The sequence below is a fragment of the Mauremys mutica genome, chromosome 2 (genome assembly GCF_020497125.1).
Source record: "Mauremys mutica isolate MM-2020 ecotype Southern chromosome 2, ASM2049712v1, whole genome shotgun sequence".
NCBI classification, from domain to species: Eukaryota; Metazoa; Chordata; order Testudines; family Geoemydidae; genus Mauremys; species Mauremys mutica.
Genome location: NC_059073.1, coordinates 77,513,279 through 77,536,011, shown reverse-complemented (window position 1 = coordinate 77,536,011; position 22,733 = coordinate 77,513,279). Strand labels below are relative to the sequence as shown.

General features: G+C 38.6%; 1 protein-coding gene across 8 annotated transcripts in view; it reads left to right on the top strand.

The window, feature by feature from the left end:
- Window positions 1-22,733, top strand: part of ASXL3 (ASXL transcriptional regulator 3) — a 161,155-nt gene that overhangs the window by 122,678 nt on the left and 15,744 nt on the right. For all 8 annotated transcript variants that reach the window (XM_045006541.1, XM_045006542.1, XM_045006543.1 and 5 more), the window contains 2 exons: window positions 17,500-17,596; window positions 18,100-18,205. In XM_045006541.1, the coding sequence (XP_044862476.1) occupies window positions 17,500-17,596; window positions 18,100-18,205 (203 nt within the window). The remainder of the gene's footprint in view (window positions 1-17,499; window positions 17,597-18,099; window positions 18,206-22,733) is intronic.

Below are 22,733 nucleotides of genomic sequence, written 5' to 3'. Positions count from 1 at the left end.
CTAGCCGATATTGTGGACAGCTCAGTAAAGACATCTGTTCAATGAACAGAAAAGCAAACAAAATGTTAAGTTGTATATACAGAGAGAGATGCTGCTGCAAGTATTGTGCCATTATATAGATTGATAATAAGCCACCATCTTCAATATTGTATTCAGTTCTGGTCATCCCATCTCAAAAACTAGATAGCAGAAATAACTCTGAAACTATAGAAAATGATGGTGATCTTGAAGGTGGATAGTCTTCAGAATCCTGTATGTTGAGGATGGATTCTCCTAAACAAAATAAGTCAATGCAGTTATTTAATTATTATTACCATACTGCTCATTTAGTATTACGCATTGCATTCACTGACACTCGGTACTACTTTAAAGGTGAAATTGTAAAAGGAAGATCTGTTGATTTCAACTATTTATTTTTTATCACAACTGCATTTAAAATGCATCAACGCAGCTTCCTCCTGAGAAGGAACACTTCTCATGATGTTGTTTCATTCGGGCAACCAGGCCTTGCATTTCTTTGTTACACTGTTTGCATTTTGCGCGTATGCCTGTCTTACCCACAGATAAAGGAACTTCATTAACATATTCCCAAACTGGGTCTCTTTTATGGCCTGCTTCCATTCTAGCTTTTCCCTTCTAGTGAGAGAATGATATGGAAGATCTCAAATCAATGAAGATTACACTTAGAAAGACCTCAAAACTACTGGAATATGCTTCTCAAACAATTTCACTTTTGTTTCTACTGTCTGTCCCTCACTTGTCACATTTATCTCCAGATTTCTTCTCTTTATCCAGATCTATTCCACCACCAACAATCTTCTATTCATTGAACTTTTTGAAAGTGCACTTTTAGAGAGCTGTAAGGGATTGACTCTGCGTACACAAATTTGCAGAGGGACAATAGGGTTGAGGTCTGTTATTTTCTCACCTCTATATATTATTTATTTATTTAAAAACATGTTTCCTGTTAACAAGCATGTTATCTCCAGAGACACAAATCCACTATTTGAGAACTGCAAAACCAAGCATCTCTGATGGTATCTTCTAGACAGACCCATTGGGTAGATAGAAAGGTTAATCTAAGTAATCTATACAGAAGCCTCTGGAGCCCCATAAGATTGGGTCCCTAATCTATGAGCTATTGGAACTCATTTAGAAAACTTTTCTTAAACATTACATGAATATATTGTCTCATACTATAGAATTAGAATTTATAATCCCTGTTCCATGATGAGATATCTTTGAGCAATAATGTATCTTAATTAAAACTATCTTTAGATAGGTTTTCTCCTCAAAAAGCACTTTATAAAAAAAAATCCGATTTTAAATTTTTTTTTATTTTTTTTTAATCATTGATTTTTATCCACCCTGGTCCAGCGTAGGGCAACAGAAGCAGTGAGAGGTATGAACAGAAGAACATAAGAATGGCCGTACCGGGTCAGACCAAAGGTCCATCTAGCCCAGTATCTGTCTACCGACAGTGGCCAATGCCAGGTGCCCCAGAGGGAGTGAACCTAACAGGCAATGATCAAGTGATCTCTCTCCTGCCATCCATCTCCATCCTCTGACGAACAGAGGCTAGGGACACCATTCTTACCCATTCTAGCTAATAGCCATTTATGGACTTAGCCACCATGAATTTATCCAGTCCCCTTTTAAACATTGTTATAGTCCTAGCCTTCACAACCTCCTCAGGTAAGGAGTTCCACAAGTTGACTGTGCGCTGCGTGAAGAAGAACTTCCTTTTATTTGTTTTAAACCTGCTGCCTATTAATTTCATTTGGTGACCCCTAGTTCTGGTATTATGGGAATAAGTAAATAACTTTTATGGAAAGAGAATAAGATGGGAATGTCATTTGAGAGGAGAGAAATAAGTGATGACATGATAGAAAAATGTAAAATAATGAACAGTGTAGGGAAGGTAAATCAAAAGCTCCTCTTCAATCTTTTTTATAATGCCAGAATCCAATGAAATTTAAAAGGCAACAAATGTAAAATTTATAAAAATTAAGTACTGTATTTTTACACAACTAATACATGGAACTCCCTGCCATACCACAAGATGGTATTGAAACCAAGCATTTATCAGCTTTCATTTTAAAAAAAATAGATACTTATGACTAACAACATCTACAGTGACATTAAATGGGCGTAATATATTTATAAGAGGTTAAAAACCCTCGTACTTCTAGGCATATGCCAATTAATTCCTGGCATTAGAAAGAAACCTCCCTCTATCATAGCTTGTCTAATAATTGGCCTTTGTGAGGTCTCTTGCACATTCCTCTGAAGAATGAGCAGTCTGATTCTTGCCGCTTGTCAAGAACGTGATACCAGACTTGATGGACCACTGGTCTAATCTGGTATTACCAACCCTATGTTCTTACCTACAGAGAAATCCAATACCTTTGCTGTTGGTAGGTTCTTTAGCAGGAACATTGGTATTTTATCACTAATGCAACCATTGTTTTGGAGAACTGATAGATTTTCAGGGGCAAGTAGAGCAATTTAAAATAAAAACCACTATTTCAGGCTTGCCAGTCATGACTGTGTCCTAGTCATCTGCTTCCATTTGTTTCATTCTGGGACCCCGGAATGGGTATAGTATCAGTGGCAGAGTGGCAAACTATACAGAGGTGAGATACAGAATATTGCAGTTATTTCATATACTAGTTAGAAAATCATGGGATTGATTCTCCAACTCCTTCTTAGCCTGCAGGTGTCTTATGCTGAAGATACTTTTTAGATGGATAAAATGTAAAGTTTTGTAGTAGCTATCCCGTGCTTTGATATGGAGAGCTCCCTGACAAAACTGGCTCTCGGGAGATTTGACCAAAGTGAAAGACAGGGAAGATCATTGTTCTGCATTACTGTACAGAGCTCAGTCTTAAAGCAATTGAGGCAAAGCTGGTTAGGAATTTCTGAAGACTGAATGTCAGTCTGATTGTTAAACAGCACAGAGACTGGCAGGAGCAAATATAGAGCTTGAAATATTTAGGTTCTGTTTGCATAATGAATGCCATGTTCTGTTGCACTGGCGGCATATTTATTTTTAAAAGAACAGGTGAACTAATCATAATGCTCTACACAGCCATGCTTGAGATCTGAGATTCAATTCCCAATGTTAGTTTCTTGTTTCCCAGTCTAGCAGTAAGGCAATACTCCCAGGCTCTGGCACAGGAAATATCTCACCTTGCTCTTCAGTGGCCCTCTCCAGCCATAGAATGAGAGGTATTGTCATACCATAAGCAGGGTCCATCGCACCCATTCTCAGCCAGTGGGATAGTGAACCGCCATTATGAAGGGTATAAAGTTGAGAAAAATCTCTTGTGTGAGAGAGAGGGAGAGGGGCAAGATGGAATTCTGAGGAACAACGGGTTGCGTTTGAGGGCGTGCACTTTTGCAATTTAGGGGGTAAAGTGTGATGATCCAAGTAGTGTTTAAACAAAGCCAGAATAGTGTCTTACTGAGGCGATAATATTTTCTAAATATTATATGGTCCAGACTATTGGGTGCTTCTGAGATGATTCAATAGCTTTAGTGAATTGCATTGTAAAGCAGATTGTTATATAGCCTGACAAGAACAAGTTGGGTACAGTGACTTGACTGGAAGGTAGACTGAGAAGTTGAAATCAATAATGAAGCAAATGGGCATGAAAGTGGAATGCAACTACCTTCTCAAGTACCTTTCTTACAACAAGGAGATTTAGCAACTGGTCAGAGGAGCGATGAGAGTAAGCGTTTGCTGTTTTTTAACAGTAGTGTAATGGATGGCAGTTTTATAGGCAAAGGACTGTGATGGGATGTATGGAGCAGGCAACAGTAGTATATTACTTTTTAATAGGCTATTTAATCAGTTTTAAGGAAGAATTAAGGTTTGTATCTGAATATAGTATTGAGACCTGACAGGGAGCTTTTCTAGTCTTGTAGCATATAACTTTGGTACGTTGTGCACTTATACATGAATTTTGTACTTGGAAAACAAGCAATTGCACATGTTAAATGAGTAATTGTGCATGAAATGATCAGTTTAACACATCCAGTACTCGTTTTCTATATGCTACTTTAGAGGCTTAAAAATATGTGCCCTCAGTGTCCATCACAATTATGTGACTGCATTGTGGCAGTCCCCTCTACTTCACCAATGCTTCATAAGCACTTTTTCATTTTACTTTAAACTGCCACTTACGTGTAGAATGCTCTCTTTCTCATCCACAAAGCAAGTACTGTCCTCCTCAAGACCCATCTGTAGTATGATGCCTGTGGTAGAACTGCCAGCTGGTTTTGACTAGATGGATGGCCTGTAGAGATCCATTAATCTCTTCTTTTATTTAAAAATAGCACAGCTTGTCTATTCAACCTCATGAGCCCATTACTGTTATGCTCACTTCCCTTGCATTGGAAAGAGGTGCATCTTGCAGACATCTTTTCTTCATCTAGCTTGTGAGCTCTCTGAGACAAAGAAGTTTCTACTTATGTGTTTGTACAGTACAGTGGAACCCTAATCCTGACTTGGGAGAACCTTGGGCATTATGGTAGTAGAAGTAGTAAAGGGCGATAATAAATTAATTAGCTAATAAACCATCACTCACTGGCAATGATCTTCTTAAGTACAGCTCAGGCCAGGGATAGGCAACGTATGGCACACGTGCCGAAGGCGCACGCAAGCTGATTTTCAGCAGCACTCTCACTGCCCGGGTCCTGGCCACTGGTCTGGGGGGCTCTGTATTTTAATTTAATTTTAAATGAAGCTTTTAAAACATTTTAAAAACCTTATTTACTTTACATACAACAATAGTTTAGTTATATGTTATCGACTTATAGAAAGAGACCTTCTAAAAACATTAAAATGTATTACTGGCACGCAAAACCTTACATCAGAGTGAATAAATGAAGACTCTGCACACCACTTCTGAAAGGTTGCCGACCCCTGGGTCAGGCTGTCATCTGTTTTTTTAGAAATGCTAGTAAATTGCTCTCCCTAATTGAGTTATTGGTACTTTGTCAGTAGTGGCTCTAAGTCACTAATCAGAGAGTAAGGATCTAATTTGACTATGGTGGCACAGATTTCCTCCTGCACACACTGAACTTGTGCATGTGAGACAAGCCCAAAATCAGTCAGGACAATTGGTGTGCTTTACTCCTTCTACTCTAAATACTGCTTCAACAGGGCTTGGAGAAAATGTCTCGCCTATAGTCAGTATTTCCTGTGAAGTGGGCTGGTTATTCCAAGTAGCTGAAAATGTTCAGATCTGAAATTGGGAAATAGTAGTCTAAGTACTTTAGGCAATCTGCTGTCTTAAGTAGCTACATAGGCAGAGACTTTGCAGAAACTATAGTGGAAGTGAAGTCTGTCTTAGCATCACTCACTGCCATAGTGTAAGTTCTAAGGTCAGATCTGACCTTAGATGATGAAATTCAGATTTGTCTTTTCCCAGTAATGTCATTGTGATTTATGGTGATATTGTCATGTGAAGGGGCTGGTGCATCAATGACTCCGGATGGCAAATGGTTTTAGGGTCCTACCAGCCTCTTTGATTCATGGTCTAGTGTTTGGTCATTGATCATCAGCAGGAAGTTATGGAAATGTGTGATCCATGAGCCTCTGAATATGGACTGGCATAGATGGCCCACCTCATGTGGGCATGAGAGAAGTGGAGGAATTGGTCAAACCAGTAGTTCAGGTCCAGGATGTGTCTGGCCATGTGCATGGGCCTGATGACCTGTTGGTAGAACACCGTGTTTGTCATGATAGACATAAAGTCCTGATAATCATGTTGGAGAAGTCTCTGTCACTATCCCTTTTTACCAGGTTTGGTAGCAACACTCATTCCACTGGGAATTTTGTGCAGCTATAGGGCATCCTGTACACTACAAGGTACTTGTGTTGATTTTGTCGTGGGACTCAGGCAATATGTGCATATGGTCAAATAGATTTGTCCTTGGAATGAGTCCTCTCTTGCAGTGGAGATTGGTTGTGGAGAATATGGACACTGTTCCTCTCCTGGCAACTTCCTTTGTTATGCTTTGTGACCAGCAAAAATAAAATGAGTTTGGCGTGGCACATCATCTAACCAAATCTGATACAAGTAATGTCAGGTGTTGGACCTGAGATTGAAAGGTATTGGTCAAATAGCCCCATTTGCACTCCAGGTCCATGGCAACTAGGTCTGCTGGATCCATGATTCATAGATCTCAAGGCCAGCAGGGACCATTGTGAGCATCTAGGCTGACATCCTATATACCACTGGCCATAGAACTTCCCCAAAATAATTCCTAGAGCAGATCTTTTATAAAAACAGCTAATCTTGATTTAATAATTCAGTGATGGAGAATCTACCATGACCCTTGTTAAGTTGTTCCAATGGTTAATTACTGTCTCATTAAAAATATATGCCTTATTTCCAGTCTGACTTTGTCTAGTTTCAACTTGCAACCCTTGGATCGTGTTGTACTTTTCTCTGCTAGACTGAAGAGTCCATTATTAAATATGTTTGCCATGTAGATACTTATAGACTTGTAATCAAGTCACACCTTAACCTTCTCTTTGTTAAGCTAAATAGTTTGAGCTCTTTGAGTCTACTGCTATAAAGCATGTTTTGTAGTCCTTAATCATTCTCGTGACTGTTCTTTGAACCTTCTCCAATTGGTCAACATCCTTTTTGAATTGTTGACACCAGAAGTGGACACAATATTCCAGCAGTGGTTGCACAAGTGCCAAATATAGAGGTAGAACAATCTCTCTAATCCTGCTCAAAATTCCCCCGTCTGTGCATCAAAGGATTGCATTAGCCCTTTTGGCCACAGCATCATACTGGGAGTTCATGTTCAGCTGATTATCTACCATGACCCCCAAATCTTTTTCAGAGTCACTGCTTCCCAGGATAGATTCCCCCATCATGTAAGTATGGCCTACTTTTTTTCCCCTAGATGTATACATTTATATTTAGTTGTATTCAAATGCATGTATTTTTGCTTGCGCCCAGCTTACCAAGCAATCCAGATCACTCTGTATCAATGACCTGTTCTCTTCTTTATTTACTATTCTCTCAATTTATGTGTCATCTGCAAACTTTATCAGTGATAATTTTATATTTTCTTCCATATCATTAGTAAAAATGTTAAATGATGAAGGGACAAGAACTGATCCCTGTGGGACCCCACTAGAACTACACCTGTTCAATGATGATTCCCTGTTTGCAATTACATTTTGAGACCTTCAGTTAGCCAGTTTCTAATTCATTTAAAACGTGCCATCTTAATTTTATATTTGTCTAGTTTTTAATCAAAATATCACTGGTACGAAGTCAGATGCCTTACAGAAGCCTAAGAATAGTATCTCTATACTATTATCTTTATCAACCAAACATGCAATCTCATAAAAAAGAGGTTTGATAGGATCTGATTGGGATTAATTATATTGCCCTCCTTTAATTTCTTTATTAATTAAGTCCTGTATCAGTCACTCCATTATTTTGCTCAGGATCAATGTCAGACTGACAGGTATATAATTACCTAGGTTGTCCCATTTAACCTTTTTAAATATTGGCACAACATTTGCTTTCTTCGAATCTTGTGGAACTTCCCTGGTATTCCAAGACTTACTGAAAATCAGCATTAACAATCCAGCAAGCTCCTTTGCCAGCTCTTATAAAACTCTCGGGTGTAAGTTTTCTGGACATACTGATTTAAAAATGTCTAACTTGAGTAGCTGCTGTTTAACATCCTCCTGAGATACCAGTGGAATGGCAAGTGTGTTATATGATATGACTGCATCATCTGTGTTTTCTCAAATACAGAACAGAAATACACAGAAATGTATATTGAACACTTTGCCTTTTCTGCATTATTATTGATAATTCTACCATTTCCATCTAATAAAGGACCAGTAGCATTGTTAGGAACAAGTACAACCATTGTAGCCTGTGTGATGGTAAACATTTTTGCAGTTTAAAAAGTGTGTGTTTCTGAGCATTCACAATTCTGTTGCTGTGCAGGATGGTGATCTTTAAAAGCTGGTGCCCAGTTTGAGAGTGGTAGTAGAGTGACTGGAGGCCTGCTTTTTAAGTTGGACTTTAAGGTGCAGGAAATGGCAGCAATAGTGCAGAGCCACTGGTTAATTCTCTCTGCATCATATTTTTCACTTAAATGCTGAAAGGTATCATTGCATATTGTGGGTATATATAAATATGTAGGTAAACCCTGATTTCCCTTTCACCTATATTTGGTTGAAAAATATTGAATTCAATAATTTTGGTAGAAAAAAGGGACACTTTTTCATGAAAAATTTTGCAGAAAGTTTTTCCGTTTTTCCAACCAGATGTTATCCAAAATGCCCTTTTCCACAGTCTCATGGTAGAGTATTTTATGTCCCTACATATTTACAAAAATTATAGTTGTCCTCACAGAGACCTTCACTTGTAATGTAATATAATATATAATTAATTTTCTTTTAAAAATTTGAAGCTTGTATTGTCACCTAAAACTGCTTGCTTCTTGTCAGTATTAAGTGCTTTCAAAACCAATGTTACACCTCAATGAATAAATAAAGATGACAAGATGTATTTTCTTACAGACCCTTGTCCTCTTGTATGTAATTCCTTTTAAATACCTTTTGGGAACTCTATAAATTATAGGCCTGTTTTTCCCCCAAGACAAAAATAAAAGCACAAAAGGAGTTGAATAGTGGTTCGTAACAAGTGTATAATTATGTGATATAATGCACTTAATTTAGGAGAGCCTTCCCTTTTAAAGCTGTGTCTCCTTTTTTAGTAATGTGAGATACTATTGTCAGATCATACAATGTATTACTTTCTGGGTTAATTGTGCTTGGACATATAATTTTGTATTTAAGAAATATATGTGGTACTGCAGAGCAGCTGTGTAGAAATAATTATTAATAGTTTTATAAATAAATAGGAGAAAGAAATAATGGATTGGCCAATTCAGTGCCTTCTCAGGTAACAGCAGCTGTGTGGAGCAGAATGCACCCATGTGAATATTGCTGTTTCTCTCCTGAAGTGTCGACAACATTCGCATTCTAATGGAACTGCAGAAAACATAACCAAATTTTATTGCCATGCAGATTCTGCAGTGGGGGAACCATCAACAAAGGAGTTAAACTAGACCTTGGTAGAAAATTCCTAGTCAGTTAAGCTTTGCGTTACTGTTTGCCATTACCATGTCCTGTTATGAAAACAACCACTGAGATGTGACAATTATTTTCTTAAATAAAAAAAATACTCTTAAAGTTTCTGGTTTGAATTTTTCATAAAATAATTTTGTTTTAGACTTACCACTGCCATTGTGCGTAATCAGACAAAACAGGAATTCAAACCCTAATAGAAAAAATATAAAGCTTTCAAGAACTGTTTGGAGTTCCAGTTCATTAATGCACTGTCTCTGTTGGACAACATTTCCTAAAGACCATAAAAATTAATAGTGTATTTAAAAAGTGCTTTATTGGCATGTTTCTCCAAATTCTAATTTAGCTCTAGCTCTTAATTGTGCTGTCTCCATGGATGAGATATACAAGTAAATACTCCCTTTGGCTTCAGAAATGTAAATTCTTCTTATGCTTTTGCAATTCAGGTAGAAATTAATCCTCTGAGATATGCAATACACGCAAAGGTTTAGATGCATGATGCACAATCCACCACCTGACACCTTGGGACTGAAGGACTCTTGGTCCTCTTTTTAAATATGGTAGAACATAGGAAATTTCATTCTGATTTCACTTGCCTGTTATATTGATAGGACGATTTAAATATTTTTTTTCCTGTCAGTGTCACTTGTGACACAGTGTTTTGTTTGGAACTAGAATATTGGTGAGAAGAGGGGATGAGTAACTTGAATTTTTTTCCTCCTAGCAATTGGATTCTTCCTTGTTCCTGGTTTGCTCCATTGAAATGGAGGAAAGTTCAGTGTTCTAAAGCAGGACACTACTTCCTTGTCCTGCTACAATCCTTGAATCCATTTCCTTACTACTCTTAATTAAAGTAGCAATTGCTGATAGTAGGCTTTCTTATCCATAAGAAATGGAGATGGGAAGCGACTTGGGCTGGTTGGAAAATAAGAATTCAATTTCACGAAAATGTTGAGGTTTTGGTATATATTTCCATTCTGATATGGAATGAAACCAAGACCTTTTGTATTTATATTTTTTAAAAATGAAACCCCAAAAGCCAGAGTGGGAGAGGGAACACAGCATAGCAATAGACCAGTGATTCGGGCACTCAAGTGGAGTGTGAGACACCCAGGTTCAGGTCCCTTCCTGCTCTGCCTGATTCAGACCAGGGACTTGAACCTGCATCTCCCACATCAGTGCCTGAACCACTGGGCTATTGGCTATTCTCTCTTAATTTTCCTGATGAAAGTTTCACCAAAACTTAAGTTTTAAGAGGGGTGCTCTGCCTGATTTAGAGCAGGGACCTGGCTCTCCCACATCCCAGGTGAATGCCCTAGCCACTTGTCTATTCTGGGGCATGTTCTCTCTTCCCCTGGTCAAAACCAGGTAATCTTTCCCAACTAAACCTTTGTTGGAACCAGTATGCTTTGGAAAAAAGTTTCAGTGTCGGCAAATGTGCATTTTCAGACTAAAAATGTATTGAAAAGTTCCCAACTAGTAATAGAAATGACTGACATGCTCATCTAGTCCTTTTCCTTGGCAGTATGGGATTGTTTCCTACAGTAAATACTTTGTCTAGCTAAGTTTTTGTGTGAGACAGTGTCATATAGAATACAAATATAATAAATCTGGTGCTCACTGTTTACTAATGTTGTGATTTTTGTCAAAGCATGACTAAATCTTAACAGACATATTTGTAAATGCTTTTTACCTACTGCTTGTAGCTATTTTCCTTCTAGAGACTGAATCCCACACACCTTGAAGTCAGATGGGAGTGTTGCCATGGCCCTTAATAGATGCAGGGTTCAGCTCTCAGACATAGTGATTTTTTCCCCCTGTAATAATTGATCTATTATCTTACTAGATATAGAAGTTAGATTAGGGTAATTGTCAGGATCATTTTTATTTCCTGTTGGGGAAAATCTGTGTCACATTTACTTTTCTCCAGTGTTTACTCCTGAGGGCATTCTGTGCCAAAAAAATAAAAATTCTGTGCACAATATTTTAAAATTCTGCAAAATTCTGCAAATTTTATTCATCAAATAAATGTGGAAGCTCCAGCATGGCATTGGGGAGCACAGGCCACTGGCTACACAGAGGTGGGAGATCACTGTGCAGCTTCCCCCTGGAACATGGACTCAGTGGTGAGGCTGCAACCCTGACACAGCACAAGGACCGGGCCTGCCCCTCTGTGCCAAGTGCACCAGGTGTGGGCAGGCGGGATCAGCAAGGCAGGATCCAAGTGTGGAGGGGCTTAGTGTTGGGGGATCCAGGTGTGGGGTGAGAAGGTTCTGTGTGGGGTAATCTGGGTATGGGTGGCTCAGTGCGGGGATGGGAGGGTGGTATCTGGATGTACAGGGGCCTTTTGGGGGGTTCTTGGTGCAGTGATAATGGGACTGTACAGGGGAGTCCAGGTGAAAGTGGTTGGGGCTCAGTAGTGGGCCGTGTCTGAGTTGTGGGGGATAGAGCTCGACGGGGTCTGGGTGTGGGAGGCTTAGTGGTGGGTCCAGATGCTGGGGGAGTGGGGCTTGTCGGGGTGGGGCTCTGGTGCAGGGGGGTCAGGGTCTGGGTATGAGGGGGTCTGGATGCACAGGGGTTGGGCGGATGAGGGAGCAGATCCCTGTACAGGGATCCCTCCCCCTGCAGCTGAGAAGCGAGGGGTGCAGGAAGCGTGGGGGGGGCGGAGTTTGCAGAGCTTCCTACAGCTGGGGGAGAAATCTGGGCATGGGTCTGACACAGCCCTGGATGCCGTGCAGGGGAAGAGGAAGTCCCAGTCTCCCCGGCCCAGCTGGGACTAGAAGCCCTGCCTGGCACAGGGTAGGACCCATCAGCCATGTCTTCCCCACTCCCTCCCCTGTCCCACAGTGATTTACCTCACTGCCGGCTGCCCTGGGCACCCAAAGCATACTGCTGGGGAGGGTCACATGACCATTTCTGTGACTTCACTTTGCTTCCCCATCAGAAAGTCATTTTTCTGTGGGGAAGCAAAGAAATCTTCAGGGGACATAAATTCTGCGCTTGCACAGTGGCGCAGAATTCCCCCAGGAGTAAATGTTTCAGCATAATTAGATTCAATGGTTAGAACAGGGTCAGCAACCTTTCAGAAGCGGTGTGCCGAGTTTTCATTTATTCACTCTAATTTAAGGTTTCGTGTGCCAGTAATACATTTAAATGTTTTTAGAAGGTCTCTTTCTATAAGTCTATAATATATAACTAAACTATTGTTGTATGTAAAATAAATAAAGTTTTAAAAATGTTTAAGAAGCTTCATTTAAAATTAAATTAAAATGCAGAGCCCCCCGAACCGGTGGCCAGGCAGTGTGAGTGCCACTGAAAATCAGCTCGCGTGCTGCCTTTGGCATGCGTGCCATAGGTTGCCTACCCCTGGGTTAGAAGTTAGAATTTCAACCTTGAAATAAGATGCAGTTTCCTAATATTGTGGGAATTAAACATTGAAACATCTTACCAGGTTAGGTGGTGGACTCACCAGCTCTAAGTGTCTTTAAGACAAGTTTATATATCTTTTTAAAAGATTGTTTTAATCCAGCTTCATGGTCTGTGTGCACAAGGGTCAGATTGGGTGGTTGTGATGTTCCCTCCTAGCCTTAGAGTGTGTGAGTCCTGATTATATTCTGTCACTTCATAGTCCATGGAGAGAATAGGAAGCTATACATTGCTCTCATCATGCTCATGCCATTTTCAGATCTGCATTAAGACAATCACTATAAACAGATCTCTTGCTTCAGGGCTTCAGCTGGCTGCTAACTGGGATCAGGAAGAATATTTTTTCCCGTGGCTGAACAATTGACCGACTGCATTTTGGTGTGTATGGTGGTTGGAGTTCTGTGGGTTTTGTTTGTTTTTTTGCCTTCCTCTGAATTATCAAGAATGGCCATAGTTGGAGATGGGAGCCCAGACTGGGTGGACCAGTGTTTAAGATGATATAAAGGATCCTCTTTCTGAAGTGGTTGGCTGGTGTATCTTGCGCATACTCAGGGCTTAGCTGATCGCCAGATTTGTGGTCAGGAACGAATTTTCCTGCAGGTCAGATTGGCAAGGACCTTGGGAGTTTTTGCCTTTCTTTGTGGTATGGAGTAGAGATCACCTGCTAGGAACACCTGAGTATCTCTTATCAATTCCCTGCCATTCCAGGGACATCAGACATTGGTGGCACCTTGGTTCTCCCTGTTTTCTGCCTGTGGCATGTAGCAGTTTAGTCTCTGAGGACTGAAATGCTTTAGTCTAACCCAATTTACTGGTTCAACACAGAATTGTGGGTGAAATATAATGGCTTGTGATTAAACAGAGGTCAGACTAGAAGATTTTCTAATGATCCCCTCTGGCCTTGAACTATATGAAATCTTTGTGTATAATTTTTCAGTAGCTTCTGAGTGCAGTAAATTTGTTTAATGCATTTCCTTTATGCTATAGGCTTTGTGTCATTAGATCAGATGATTTGCACACCGTGTGTTCAAATTTTTCAAGTATTCCATTATCTTTGTTCTTTTTTAATAGCTAGTTTTACAAGATCTTGCTTCTTTTTTAAAGTTTTCAGACTTCTCTATTTTTCTTCTTGAATACAGATTTAAAAAGGAGTTTAACATGTCAGGTATTTTTTACTTCTTATTAGTTTAGCCTCTCTTATTCACTTTAACCTCTTTGGTTATCATTAACTCACTTTGCTTTTCTGCCATCCTCCTTTTCCTTTAAAGCTTTCACTGATTGAGTCCGTTCTTCCTTTTCTGTTCTCAGTACAGATTTTCTTTAACCTCAAACTTTTGAGTGTATTTTATAAGGTCACAGAAGCTGGCCAATTCTTATTTCTTGTATTCTTTTTCAAAAGAAATTTTGACTGCTGTGCCTTAATTATTTTGGGCCAGATCCTCAGTTGATGTGAATCGGTGTAACTCCACAGTGAAGCTATGCTGATTAACACCAGCTCAGGATCTGACTTGCTGTCTCTTAGGATTCTACAGCCTTTAACCACAGCAGTGGACTATAGTGCTTAATCATATTGCACTTTAGTAGATTTCTCAAACCCCCAAAATTGGCTTACCTGATATCTGTTACTCCTGCATTATGTCATTCCATTCCATTCCTTAATAACGTGAGTCTAGATAGTGGGCACTGGTTCAGTGCTTCCCTATTGTTCTTTCATTCTCAAACAGTTCCTTCAGATTAGTTAAAAATATTAAATCGTGGGCACCTTCATCTCTAGTTGGAGTGGTTTCACTTTCTGGATCATTAAATAGTTTTCTGTGTAATTTAGGAACTGTTTGTTTAATGTTTTAGGGGTTTTTTCGTCGTCTTCTTTTTTTTTTTTTTAACCCAGCAAATGTTTCTTAAAATCTCCCATTGGCACTGGAGCCTAAGAAACTAGTCTAGGAATTTTTTGTTCTCTCTCCTGTCCTCGTGATCTCTAAGTGGTGTCCACAGTTATTTTTGCTTTGTTTTTCATTCCTTGCATCTTTACCCAAAGAATTTCTGCAACATATATTTCAGGGGTTTTCAAACTGGGGGTCAGGACCCTTCAGGGGGTCACAAGGTTATTACACGGGGGGTTGCGAGCTGTCAGCCTCCACCCCAAGACCCGCTTTGCATCCAGCATTTATAATTGTGTTAAATATATTAAAAAGTGTTCTTAATTTATAAGTGGGGGGAGTCATGTTCAGGGGCTTGCTATGTGAAAGGGGTCACCAGTACTAAAGTTTGAGAACCACTAATATATTTGGTCATCTAAATGTATCTCTGTAGTAATATATAGAAACTAAATTCTCACCTTCTTTATCAGTTCCTCTTTCTTGGATTCAGAGTAGCAGCCGTGTTAGTCTGTATCCGCAAAAAGAACCAGGAGTACTTGTGGCACCTTAAAGACTAACAAATTTATTTTAGCATGAGCTTTCGTGAGCTGCAGCTCACTTCTTCGGATGCATAGAATGGAACACACAGACAGGAGATATTTATACATACAGAGAACATGAAAAGGTGGAAGTATGCATACCAACAGGCAGAGTCTAATCAGTTGAGATGAGCTATCGTCAGCAGGAGGAAAAAAAACTTTTTGAAGTGATAATTAAGATGGCCCATAGAAGGTGTGAGGAGAACTTAACATAGGGAAATAGATTCAATTAGTGTAATGACCCAACCATTCCCAGTCTCTGTTTAGGCCACAATTAATTGTATCTAGTTTGCATATTAATTCAAGTTCAGCAGTTTCTCTTTGGAGTCTGTTTTTGAAGTTTTTTTTGTTGCAAAATTGCCACCTTCAAGTCTGTCACTGAGTGGTTAGAGAGGTTGAAGTGTTCTCCCACTGGTTTTTGAATGTTATGATTCCTGATGTCAGATTTGTGTCCATTTATTCTTTTGCGTAGAGACTGTCCGGTTTGGCCAATGTACATGGCAGAGGGGCATTGCTGGCACATGATGGCATATATCACGTTGGTAGATGTGCAGGTGTACGAGCCCCTGATGGCGTCTGATGTGATTAGGTCCTATGATGGTGTCACTTGAATGGATATGTGGACAGAGCTGGCATTGGGCTTTGTTGCAAGGATAGGTTCCTGGGTTAGTGTTTATGTTGTATGGTGTACGGTTGCTGGTGAGTATTTGCTTCAGGTTGGGAGGCTGTCTATAAGCGAGGACTGGCCTGTCTCCCAAGATCTGTGAGAGTGAGGGATCATCTTCTCTCTTTAGAATCTCCACTTTGATTCATGCTAGACCCTTGAGCTGATCAAAGTAATGTGTGACTCAGACCCTTGGTCCCTTTACGTGTGTGGGATGTAGGAGGTATGCAGCAACAGTACATTAAGCTTTGGAGCAGAAAAGGAAGTAGCATATTACTTGCCAGCAACTGCTTCTGTTGTATTGACTTTGCAGGGAAATGCCATTGCTGTGTTCAGACAAAAAAGAGAAGCCGCTTAAGGCCCCAACCCTGCAAAGAGAACCACCCAGACAGATACGTGTCCTCACTGAGCCCCACTGAAGTCAGCCGGGGTCCTTTATAGTTTTCCTTTCAGGACTGAGGCACCCAGCTCCCAGACTCCACCTTGATCAGTCTTCCTGTTTTCGCAACTTTGCATTTTAAAACTTACTCTTGTGTTCTTTAGTTCATAAAACAGAATATTATGGGTTAATAATCAGCTGTGAAATGATTAAATTTATAAAACTGTGCTGGAGATTGAGAGCAGCATTAGTTGTAAATCAGGAAAATAACTAGGTAGATATTGTTAAATATTATTAAATGTGTCTGTGACATCTGCTCCCTTCTCTATTTCCAGATCTGGGATGGAGGAGGGCAGTTGGAGTTATGTTCATAGTTAAAATTAGTGTGCTGGCATGCTGAGAATTGTGACGCTTTGCACTAGCAGATGACAGAGAAAGCAGTCAAACGTTTATCTATTAGCAACCTCAAAGGATGTATAATGAACTATACTGAGCACTAGGTACCTTTTGACCTGAACAAATTGGCTGTTACTAAAGCCTTTTCTGTCTGGTGTTTTTATCTTTTTTGTTGTTGCTGTTATAGGAAAATTATTACAGATGTGATGTGACCTGTAATGCATTTTATTTATTGATTTTCTTAGTTGATAAATTGTTATCTACATTATTTCAACATGCATCCATGAAATGAAAAACAAAATGTGTCCAATATTTCATAAAAAGAGACTCAATACTAGAATTGTTTTAATCACTTATTGCAGATGAGGTAGTTCAAATAAAATTTTAATAATAACTGTGTTTTACATATGTAGAAAGTAAAAATAATTACTATTTTAGCACACCCACCATTTTCACCCTTTTGATGCCTATAAAATTACATTTACAGGGTTTTTGCTGCTTTTTTTTATTGATAATGTTATACTATTTTTTTTCTTTCTTTTTATGTTTTTGTTAAGGAAAATTGTTTTTCTCCACACTGCTTTCAGCAAGTAGGATATAGTAGATGTCATGGGAACTAGGTTTCCTCAGCACAGAGAAATATGCTAGAGTTACTGCCTTCATTACGTTTAATTAATTTGTTTCTATACTGTATTCCAGGAAGTACAATAATGATCTCTATTTTGTGTACAATTCTAGGCATATTAGGCTCAAGGTATATGGCTGTGATTAAACCACATCAATCAGTTGTAAATTGTGTGATCATTGGTAATACTAATGATTTTTGAAGTAGGCACATAGATGCTGGATTAGGCCACTTGCATTTACAGTAATGACTATAATGAAAATGCTGTTTTAATACTAGTAGTTGATTTCCTTTGTTATTCCCACTTCCTATCCCTTCCCATTCCCCTTAATTGGAACTCTATTCTTATGTAATCTTAGTTGAAGCTATTTCTGACAGTGTCTTCTGCTACCATCGGCTTATTTTCTAGATGGGAAGTGATGGAGTTTTGCGCCTCAGTAGTTCCGCTCTAAATAATGAATTCTTTGCATATGCAGCACAAGGGTGGAAACAACGATTGGCAGAAGGTAACTCTCTACTTGTTCTCAGATTTACCAAATATTAATTTTTATGAAAGATGCCTTTTTTTCTTAGCCAAAATAAAAAAAGATGTATATTTGAGAAATACTTTTAGAATGGAAAATGCAGTACAGCAGAAATTCAGCAACAGTAATTGCTGATTCAGGTTTGAATTTTTCTAGAGAATCTCTTTTCAGTTAATAATTCTATAGTTCACTAGGGCAGCTTATTTGAGCAGTTTAAAAATAACTAGATAAGCATTTTCATCACTGTCAGCTTTGGAAACATAAATGCATGTGACTAAATCCCACCAATATACTTTGGAAATACCAAAGTTATATGCTAATTGCAGTCTTGCAGGTCACACTCACCTTTGTTTTCCATTGAATTACTGTTTGGATGGCTATAACAAAGAACAGTATATCTGTGTATCTTTGTACAATATATAATGGTCCCGTATTAGCGTAAACCTTGACAACTTTTATTCAATATGTTAGTATTTGTTTTTTAGGAGAATTTACTCCAGAAATGCAGTTGCGCATCAGACAAGAGATTGAAAAGGAAAAGAAAACAGAACCTTGGAAGGAAAGGTTCTTTGAAAGGTTTTATGGTGAAAAGTAAGTATTGGACCAAAAACCATTTTGTTTCATTTTCTTTTAGAAGGAAATGAAAATATTGTTCTGTGCTTGACATAGTACAGTCACATATGTTGTAAAACTTAATAAACCAGTTATCAAAGGCAGTAGTTCCCCTGTATAAGAAATTGTGGGTAAAATTATAGTGGCATATCAGCGTTTACTTTAAAAATGCATTTTATGGGGTTCAGAACTCATCCACAAAAATTCATTCTGTGCAGAATTTAAAACACAGAGTCTGAACATGGGAATAATTTTTATTTTAAAAGTATTGTAACAAGCCAGTTTTTGCCTGAAATTATAAACAAAGCTTTTACAAAACCGAAGACCAAAAGAGATATTTCTATGACATTTTTTAAAAAGTCAGTTTTAAAAAATTAGTCTCCTAAGCTGTTTCTGACCCAGACATTCCAGCATTGTGCTAGTGCACACAATAGGTAGGTGAAATTGATTAGAGAATAACTTTACAAAAGTGAAATTGAGTAGTGTAATTTAATTTTCTGAGATGAGGTACAAAAACAAAACAAATTTCAGAAGAGGAGTAAAGTGAATTAGATGTATTGGACCCAAAGGTTCAGCTGGTTTAAGTCATCATAGCTCTGATGTCAGTATAGCTATCCCAGTTTACAGGAGCTGTTTACAGCCTTAACATTAATTCTGTTTTAAAAATCTAATATAGGTAAGGAAATTCGTTAATGTTTTTTAAACCTGAGAATGCCCTTTTAAATAGCTTTTAAAAAGTCAGTCCAGTGCTCTGACGTATGTAAGTGTTAAAATATAGAATATTGAGTTTTTTGGTTTTTATGTAATTTTTTGTGCACTTCTAACTTTAAAGTGGGTTCAGTTTATAACTTAGAATACATCTTATGTAAAATTTGTATGGATAATGTATGTGTTTAATAGACAGAAAAGGCCCAAAGGAGCCATTATAACGTGTGGGATTGTTTATATTTTATTTATTTTAAAACAGCTTTTGTTTACTTAAGCAGTCAAGGATATTCAGAGACCAAAACCTACATATACATAAAGTCAGGATTATGACAGTAACTAAAGCGTTCTGCCTGGACATTAGCGCATAGGTGCTACCTTGCACAATCCATTGATTTCACACCACTGCAGTATTTCAGTGAAATAAGGCTGCAGATTAAAGGACTGAGTTTCAAGTTTAACTTTACATTTCCTTGCTAGCAGCTTTCTCACAACATGAGCATTATTTGAATACCATTTTATCTGTTAACACTCTGGGATGCCTTAGTATAACAGAACTGCTCTTTTTGATCAAGTGGCAAAGCATTTTCCTTGAAAGCCTGGAGACCAGGATATAGTCCAACTGTAGACCTCTTCATTTAAATATATGTAAAGCTAGCCATTTGTTTATGGAGTCTAATTGCCTTTAATTATGCATGTTAGTATACAAGTCAGAGTTACAGAACTCTGCTCTAAGAGGAGGGCTGTTTTGAAAGGTTGCCTTGGGACTTTCTGCTGTAATTAGAAGCTTAAGCACAAACTAAGTGAAATTATTAGTGTATTTTTAAGGAAACGGTGATCCAAATGCACTGATGAGTAACATGTCCATAGGGCATAGTATTAATTATGTTAAAAGGAACCAGCAGTTCTACCTTGCTAACTGAAAGTTGGGTGCCATGGCAAACAGATAAGGTTCAGTCTGCAATGACAGTGTCACAGGGCAATACTGATGGTAGGCTTTTGACATCCAGATAGTAATGCTGGGTGTCATAATACTCACAATTTCTTCTGACCATTAGACTGAACCTGTTTCTCTCCACCTGTTCTGTTTCATCGGCATGTTTCTTATCTGGCTAATCTGCGGGCACCTGCTGTTTCACCCCTCTAGATCTCTCTACTGCTTGACTTGTCTCAAGTGTTGTTTGCTTGGTGGACTACTGTTTGTCTGGCAACATTTTTACTAGAGTTCAGTCTACTTGCCGCTTACTACCTTGTTTTGACTTGGATTTTTTAAATTTGTTTTGAATACAGTTTGGATTGAGTGCCTTCAAATACTTTGATTCCATTGAAATGGAAGCTCTTGATAGATCCGATTCTTTATGAGCTATTTCTCAGGTGTGTTGGCAGCAAACTGGATCTCACCTTGGGATCTGACCGATTTTCCTCTCCAGTCAGTTTGGAGATTTTGTTGTGGCCTCAGCTGAGGTAACTGCTTATAAATATTCCATTACCTGGCTCTCAAGTTCCATCATCATCTACCTGGAGATGGATCTTTAATAAATTGAGAATCTTTAGGATCACCCTGATTAAACCCCCTTTCAATTCATAGCTTTAGACTGTGCCCAAGAGCCGTTCCATCTATTTGCCGGACTCTGTGTATTATATAATACATAGCAAGGTCTCCTTCCTATTGTTCACATTCATCGATTTTATTTTCTGTTTTCTCCATTTTCTCTTACTTTGAAATAGTAAACCTTTGATTAACTGAAGTACTTAATCATGACCAGATGATGTGCAATTCCAGATATATTAACTTATTTGCATTTTTAGAAAAAACATGATTTTTACTTGATGAATCTGACTCCAGTGGTCTTATATTGTGGTGACTATCTCTGTTCCCACTCTGAGATTAAAGTGGCTATGGTGATGCTAACAGGCTGTTACCTGTAGGCACTGGCTTTAGATCAGTATTCTCTGAATTTTAATGCTGTTTAAAACTCTTAATTAAATGCCAAAATAGTCTCACTGATTTCCCTTTAATATGGATACTGTATCATCCTCCGTGTACCTTTGATGGCTATATTTAATTTCAAGACTGGCTGTCAGACTTCACCAAATAATTCCACACTAGCCAATTAGAAGCACTTTCAGTACAGTGAACACCTTTACCATCAATCTGATACTTTCCATCAGGAGTCAGCAACATGTCTGTACACAGAAAAATGTTGAGGTCCGTGATAGTTTTTCAAAAAATTGAATGACTGAATGACATAACCTCTTTCCCCCCCTCCCCCTGGCCCATGTCCGTCACTAAGTAGGGTAATTTTGTCAAGTGTCCGTCATACAACATGGTGGTGCTGATCCCTGCTTTCCATGTAACTGCAGTCTTGGTGTCTTGCTATCTTTAAAACAGTGGAAAGACCAGCCAGTTGTGCAGGCTGTTATCGTCTTAGACCCTGTGATCTTAAGGTTTTCCTTTGTTGCAAGCTTCTTCATCCACTGTTCTCTGAGCCCATGGGAACATCTTTAAGTCATAGTATCAGAAATATTATTGCCCTATGCCTTTACTGAATACATGCCATTAAAAGGCCATTGTCAGATTAAAAATAATGGGGTAGATTCAGTGTATTAATCCCTTCTCCTTTTTATTTCCATTGTCTGTCTTCTCCTTCCTTGAAATTATTAGGACGCCTGGTTTTGAGTATCATTTCTGTGCTGATTATATTCAGCTTTCTCTTGCATTTCCTAATTCTTCAGCTGATATATTTTTTCTATATTACAATATTTTTCTATTATGTAGTCTATTTTTCCTATATTCAGGCGTGTTGGAACAATTTTTATAATGGGAGTACTGATCCTGGAAACCATGCATTTGGGGTCTGTTATTGCTACTTCAAGCCAGGGGTATGGCAGCAACCTAGCACCTCTATTTCCAGCACCACTACCTATATTATTAAGTGATTGGTAGACATTTTATGTCGAATGCTGCAGAATGTCCTCGTATTTAACAAGGCTAAAAACAAGGTCCTCTTACTGGCTTTTAGCTGTACAGTACCTTTCACCCTGCCCCCATCCCTTTCTTGAGATTGGCTTTGCTTCTCCAATCAAGAGACTGGGAGTTCTTTTTGGTTACTGGTTATAGATTGATTATTTTTTATAACATGATTGTTATTGCATAGTCAACAATGCCATCTATTCAGAATTACTAAAGTGTGCTACTAAAAATGTTGATTCATTCCATGATTATTCCATACTTGGAGCTGTTACAATGCGGACCTAAATGAACTTCCTATTTCCTCTGTCATCCTCTGCAAATTATTCAAAACCATTGCTTGCTTAATTTCCTGATATCCTTCGTTCTTGCACATCACTCACTTATTTATTCAGTTACATTGTCTTCTCATTAAACTGAGGATGGAGATCAATCTTCTGTTATTGGCATATGATTCTGAAGACCATCATACCCCTCCTACCACCACAACCTAGCATTTGTGTCTTCTCCAGCACTCTGGAGTGTCACATTGCTGCTGGTATGGTCACCCATGGCTCACTCCAAAAGGTGCTGAGTATTCTTCAGACCCATTGTCTTTGTTCAGAAATGAGAGTGCAGGATCATGCTCTTTTTATATTTTCTCTCAGTATCTCTTCGTTCTAAATTCAGTTGTCATTTTTCAGCCTAAACCAATAACTTTTATAAATTTATTTTAACAATTGTCTGCAACTCTTAGGGCAGGTCTACACTAAGGGCGGGGGTCGAACTAGGGTACGCAAGTTCAGCTACGTGAATAGCGTAGCTGAACTCGAAGTACCCTAGTTCGAACTA